The sequence below is a fragment of the Netta rufina genome, assembly GCF_964035555.1.
Source record: "Netta rufina genome assembly, chromosome: 9".
Lineage (NCBI taxonomy): Eukaryota > Metazoa > Chordata > Aves > Anseriformes > Anatidae > Netta > Netta rufina.
In genome coordinates this window covers 2,030,798-2,037,910 of record NC_140132.1, presented here as the reverse complement: position 1 = coordinate 2,037,910, position 7,113 = coordinate 2,030,798, and the positions used below count along the sequence as shown (strand labels likewise).

The 7,113-nt window shown below is 39.2% G+C and overlaps 1 protein-coding gene across 1 annotated transcript; it reads right to left on the bottom strand.

Annotated features, from left to right (window-relative positions):
• Positions 1 to 1,450: 1,450 nt before the first annotated feature.
• LOC311212360 (electron transfer flavoprotein subunit alpha, mitochondrial-like) lies at positions 1,451 to 2,512 on the bottom strand (the record flags this gene model as incomplete). The annotated part of the gene is made up of 1 exon (XM_084291670.1): positions 1,451 to 2,512. One exon carries the CDS (start codon positions 2,510 to 2,512, stop codon positions 1,508 to 1,510), a length of 1,005 nt encoding a protein of 334 aa, XP_084147796.1. The 3' UTR covers positions 1,451 to 1,507.
• Between the last annotated feature and the right edge of the window lie 4,601 nt (positions 2,513 to 7,113).

The window sequence follows — 7,113 nt, the reverse complement described above, 5'->3', positions numbered from 1 at the left end:
TACCATCTATACCATTTAAAGAAGGCTGACAATACTTAGGTTTACCAATAATAATAATAAAAAAAATCAAACTGCAATTCTGTGTAGCACTCTCCTACATTTATTCATAGCTTTGTAAAACAAAAACAAAGTTTGGCAGAGAAAGTGTTTTCCAAGAGGCTGGCAGCTAGTATTTGGCTATATTGAGTAGCATATAAAACATTAATTTACAATTACAGTTTCCACTGTGATTGCTAATACAAGTTTAATTGTTAGGGAAAGCTTCTTCAGTGAGTCTTCAATAATTTTGTCATTTTACTTCCTTTTTCCAAAGAAGATTTTTATTCTATTTTGAAAAATTTGTGACCTGTCAAAGTTCTGTACTGTCCTCCCCAATAACTCTCCATGAGGCTTTATAAAGAATCTCTTCATTAGCCTTGACATATCACAGAATCACAGAATCACAGAATTTCTAGGTTGGAAGAGACCTCAAGATCATCGAGTCCAACCTCTGACCTAACACTAACAGTCCCCACTAAACCATATCCCTAAGTTCTACATCTAAACGTCTTTTGAAGACTTCCAGGGATGGTGACTCCACCACTTCCCTGGGCAGCCTGTTCCAATGTCTAACAACCCTTTCGGTAAAGAAGTTCTTCCTAACATCTAACCTAAAACTCCCCTGGCGCAACTTAAGCCCACTCCCCCTCATCCTGTCGCTAGGCAGGTGGGAGAACAGACCAACCCCCACCTCGCTACAGCCTCCTTTAAGGTATCTGTAGAGAGCAATAAGGTCACTCCTGAGCCTCCTCTTCTCCAGGCTGAACAAGCCCAGCTCCCTCAGCCGCTCCTCGTAGGACTTGTTCTCCAGGCCCCTCACCAGCTTCGTCACCCTGCTCTGGACTCGCTCAAGCACCTCGATGTCTTTATTGTAGCGAGGGGCCCAAAACTGAACACAGTACTCGAGGTGCGCCCTCACCAGAGCTGAGTACAGGGGGACAATCACCTCCCTAGCCCTGCTGGTCAAACTGCTTCTTATGCAAGCCAGGATGCTGTTGGCCTTCTTGGCCACCTGAGCACACTGCTGGCTCATATTCAGCCGACTATCCACCATCACTCCCAGGTCCTTCTCTGCCTGGCAGCTCTCCAACCACTCATCTCCCAGCCTATAGCGCTGCCTGGGGTTATTGCACCCCAGGTGCAGGACCCGGCACTTGGCCTTGTTGAACTTCATGCAGTTGACCTCAGCCCATCGGTGCAGCCTATCCAGATCCTCCTGCAGAGCTTTCCTACCCTCGAGCAGATCGACACATGCACCTAACTTTTTTACCTTTTTTTTTTTTTTTTTTTTTTTTTCCCCTACAGTCCTTTATTTGTTATTATTCCTTCTTACCACCTGTCCCACCAACCCACACTGCCCAGCAAAAACATATGCTGACACCAGCGCTTTCCAGTACTCTTTTTTTTTTTTTTTTTTTCCTTTGTCATTTCCTCCCGCAAAACGCAGTGCAGGGGCCAGAAGTGTTGCTCACTTCTTCTTCAGGAGCTCCTTCATCTCGGGCACTGCCTGGAATAAATCTGCCACCAGTCCATAGTCTGCCACTTGAAAAATTGGAGCTTCTGGGTCCTTGTTAATAGCAATGATTGTCTTGTTGTCTTTCATCCCAGCCAAGTCTTGGATTGCTCCAGATATTCCCACAGCAATATAAAGTTCTGGTGCTACTATTTTGCTTGTCTGTCCAACTTGCAGATCATTAGGAACAAAGCCTGCATCAACAGCTGCATGGGAAGCTCCAACTACAGCATACAATTGATCCGCAAGATCATACAGCAATTTGAAATTTTCACCGCTCTTTAAGCCTCTTCCACCTGATACAACTACTTTTGCACTGGTAAGCTCTGGTCGATCGCTTTTGGTCAACTTCTGCTCAGTCCATTCAGATAGACCAACAGGTGGTGGAGGGGTTACTTTTTCTACACTGGCACTACCACCACTTGTTGGTGCAGCCTCAAAAGAAGTTCCACGTACAGAAAACACTTTAACCACTTCATCGCATTGGACGGTGCAAATGACATTTCCTGCATAGATAGTTCTCACAAAAGTGTCTGGTGACTTAATCTCAATGATGTCAGAAATAGGGGCAACATCAAGTTTAGCAGCCACTCTGGGAATAAGATTCTTCCCAAAGGAAGATGCTCCAGAGCAAATATGGGTGTAATTAAATTGCTTCTGAGTTGCCAAAACCAAGGGAGTCAGCTCCTCTGCTAGAAATCCCTTGTATACATCGTGCTGAGCCACAAGAACTTTTGCAACACCCTGCACCTTGCTGAGTTCTTGTGCTATCTTGTCACGGCTGGTACCAGCTACCAAACAAGAAACTTCACCTCCAAGACGTTTTGCTGCAGTGATGGCATTTAGTGTAACGGGTGTTAGAGTCTCATTGTTGTGTTCTGCTATGACCAACATACTCTGAAACCGCTGGAGCAGTGATGTCACCCGCCGCGCACCCTGCGCCATGACCGCCCGCAACATGGCTCCGCCGCTGCTGCCCCACACCGCTCTCACGAGAGCCGCCCTGCCACCACCGCCTCATTGGGTGCCATGCTGGGCCAATGGGCGCGCTCTGCTGCCTGCTCCTTCCCTCTCTCCGCCGACGGCCGGCCGCGGACAGCCATAGCAAGAAACAACTTCAACCTATTTAATAATTTAGTTGATGCTTTTTTCTTAACAGCATACAAAAACAAACAAACAAACAAACAAACAAAAACACAAATAATCTGATACTTTAAAAGCAAGTCCAGTGTTCCAGGGACATGAAACTTGATGCATGCTGCAGAATCAGATGTTCTCCTCCCTGAAATCAGACCAGAAATAGGCAACTATAAATGCAAATTTCTTCATCCTCTCTGAATCTAGGGGGGAAAAAATATTGCCCTGGTCTTAATCAGCAACACTTAAAAAGATGAATTTTAGTTCTTATGTGGTAGAAATTCGATTCAGTCATGGGCGGTGCAGAATGAGTGCAGGATGCCTTGTAAGACATGTTTTCAGGTGATAATGCCTCTGCACAGTAGCCATCGTCAAATTGCAGCATTTTTTCTTCTTAAATGCTGACATGGAATTAAAGTTCTTGAACAGTCTTCAACATGCTGGGAGAAGAAGGGGCAGGTTTAATCTTTTCAGAGCACAGTTTCCTTCCTAAATGCATGCATATCCCTTTCCTGCTAGGAAAGAGATCATGGGGGAGGACTTCTTGGTGCCAGTCCTGGATGTCTTCCACTTTCACAGATTTAGCTGAATTTTACATATGGCCATGCAGATACATGTATGTTGCAACTGGAGTGACTGGCATCTGAGCCCAGAACAATTAATCCAATACAAACAGCCTTGTGGCCAAAGATCCTTCACAGATCTATGACAATGGAGATACTTTGGGTGCCTGCTGCTTACTTCTCCAGAACAAAAAGACCTGTAAAAAGTACATTTGTGATTTGCTCTAGTTCAGAAAAGAACAAGAGTGTTTTTAACCTTTGATATTCTTACTGCCAGAAGCTGAATTTCCATTTAATATCTGTTTTTATACATTTATATCCTAACATTGATACTGGAAATTATATTTCAGGAGAAATTTCATTTAAAAGAGAAACGAGTATATAATTTAAAGAAATTTGTATTGTGCATCTACCAGAGCCAAAGAGTTGTCAGTCTTTCCCCAGCACTGATAGTGACTTATTTATCGGAGTAACCACTGAAAAATTGGTATCGAAAAGTGGCACCTAGGTTAGGAGTTTTGTTAATCAGTAGAGAATGGTGTGTGCTTTCAGAGGCTGTTCAGATCGCTTAGCTGAAGCACTCTCTGAAGCACTCTCTGAAGGTCTGCCTACACTGATTAGAGGGAAATGAAGGTGTTTTTCCTTAAGGGGGTGTAATATGGTCCAACTCTTCCCTGCTCTTCTCCAGTACTGTCTGTGCTAGAAGAAGCAAAGCTTGGTATGTGTAATGGTTTTCATTGTATTTGGAAGTTATATAGCGAAGACCTTGTCTGACTTTAAATTATAAATCAAAGACTGTCAGTTTGAAAACATCTCTGCAAAACTGTAATTCTCTTAATGTATGTGAGTAAGAAAAGAACAGCATAGGATTTTTTTTAATGTATAATTTCTCAACATGTATTTTAACATTACTTAGAATTCTTATCAATATATTTTAAAACCTGTTTAAGCTTAATATTCAGCATGAATCCAATTACTGGCTTTTCAAGCTAAAAGTGGTACTAAGTCTGTTTTTAGATGTCACTGATAATTCTTGCTTCATTTGCTCTCTCATTTGCCTATCAGACACCTGTTTTTTTTAGATCTTATTGCAAATGCATATCTCGTTGTTTCTGTAAATTTGTTTGCTTTCTCAGTTCTCCATAGTAATGAAATATGCAAGATAAAGACTTGAAGACCACAAAAAATTCCAGAAAAAACAGGATTGGACCTTAAAATGGAGTTTTAAAGAGTATTGAGAAGAAATGAAATCCTAGTTACTGTTTTTCCATCACACATGAAATGACGGATAGTAGTAGAGGGCACAGTCTTTAGAATAAACCCTTCTGATCTGGAGCTGGGGAAAAGCACAATATAGTCTTATCATATGGGAGTAACAAGGTTCACTCAAGTTGCAGGAATTAGTGATTCGCGATACTGAATTATAATATTAAGATATATAAGTATCTGTAAGCAGCTGCAGTTAACTGGCATCCAACAAATTTAGTCAATCACCAAAGGAGTCCTGATTGCAGAAAATGGTCTTGGTGATTCGGAGTTAGAATGAAGTTAGTATTTATTCATAACTTTAACAGATGTTGTCTACAAAAATGAGAGAATGATAAATAATCTAGACATTGTGCATCATTTGGGCACCTGAATTCATTCAAACACATCCTTTGTTTTTAATATTTTTTTAATCTCAGCATGCTCCCATAGAAGTTGAGAAAGGGAATTAAGCTCTGGGACAAAAGGTTCTGAAAAAAGCAAGAGGATCATGACGATTAACATCTTATGATCACCCGGGAAAATTGATCTGAAAATCCTAATTCTTTTTTTGGATTTATAAAAAAGGAAATATTTAGTAGCAACAACTTCTGTATTTGGCATTGGTGTGAGCACTAGCAGGAGCTTCTGAATGAGTCCAGAACGCAAGTAGGAAACTGGAAAGCTGTTCAGATTCATTTAAAACAAACAAACAAAAAACTTGTGCCAATTTATCTTAACAAACTGCCTGAGATATTTTCATACTTCTGTTCAACAAGTATTCAAGTCAAATAAGTCAAATTTGAAAAAGTTACCACATTTTTAAATGGTATAGCCACACTAGTATTTGATGCTATGTTTGTGTTGAAATTGGTTTCAAAAGCAAAGCAACAAGCAAAATTATACATTTATTTTGATTAAGTCCATTTTTTCTTCAAGAAAATAGGTATACAAGTACTGGAGGAAATACCAGCACTAGATAAACCATATCCATGTAAGGCATTAATGGAGACAATAATGACACAACTATCAGAAATCCTTTTCAGCTATCTTTCAATATTTATTGGTTTACTATTGAAGAACGAGAAAAGACTAATGAAGGGAAAAAAAAAAAAAACTTTCACTAAAAATGAACTAGTCTATCCACAAAGATGACTAAAAGATTATTTTAGTGAAAGCTTCATGATAACTGTGTTTTGCTGAATGTAACCAATCAGTGGCAGTGTTCCCTGCTTAGGTGTGAATACAGCCTACAGAAACTAAATGACTATGTTGTTTTGGCCTTGCCAGAGCCTCAATACTGTTGTGTTTGCCTAGTGGAAGAGAAAAAGCTTTTCTGTTTTGTGCAAACTGTCACATGAATTACCCTACAAACAAAACCCAGTCCCACAGTTAGATGTTCATAAATTTCCTTAAAATCCCATTTATGCAAACAAAAGTCATGAAGACTATGCTTTATTGGCCTCTTGCTTAAACTTTTTACCTCCTGAGGGCTGTAAGCCATGAACTGGCCCTTTGTATGGAAGGAGAACTTAATTCACTTTCAAGAAGTCAAAACATAAGTTAAAGAATATATACAGTTTGTAATTGTGGCAATAAATGTAATGCTGGTAGTGAGCAGCAAACAAATTCATATATTGAAAAGCTGTATCAGTAGTGATATTGCCTGTTTTTGTCTTGGGAAAAGAAAGGATCTTATTGCATGCGTAGGGAAGGGGTAAACGTGTTACATTTTATTTGTTATTCATTGTAACTTCCTTACGAAAATCTAAGAATCATAAAAAAACGTGAATAGACAGGAGACTGAAAAGTGTGTTTAAGAAAAACTGAAACTGAGTAATTAACCTCTAGCATCTGCTATATATATATTTAAAAAAATAATAATAAAAAAAACTGCTCCAAACAAGAGCAAAGGGTGTTTTTTGTTGCGTTGTTTGTTTTAAACTAGGAATATGGCCATTTAAATCATCACAAAGTCTATATAGACTCCGAATTTGACAATGGAATCTGCTTACCTTCCAACCTGATCAATAAGAATGTGGCAATCAGTCTTTTCCCTTCCAAAGCCATTCCTAAGGACAGAGGGAGAGGCAGTAAAGCACCTTTGTTAAATATCTTATACATCAGTGCTTTAGAGTTATTTTCTGAAGGAATTAAATCTCATTAAATCTGTTTCTGCTAAATGATTCAATCAGCTAAGTGGGTATTTTGTATTACTATGGAAATGAAATCATAAAATGTAATTGTCAGGTTTAGAAAGACTAATACACAATATCATGGACTTTTGTCTTCTTTTGTTCCCTTTCTTATTTCTTACTAATTAATTTTCTGATTAAAATCTGAGTGATAATCTTGTTCTGTATTCAAGGTAGAATGCTGACATACAGAACAGAGTCATGCAGGTGAAATAGATCATTGTTTAAAGTTGTAGGAAACTTATTTTTAAACCTCATTATCTGGGGAAAGGTGGATATTTAATTTTGTGGTGACTCAGTACATGTACTATAGAACACTAATTCTGCTGGGCTGCAAATATTTTGCATAAAGAGTAGAAATATCAACTAAGTACTTTCCAAAGTTCACAGGTGACTTTTTCAGAGATGTGGTTACTGGTAA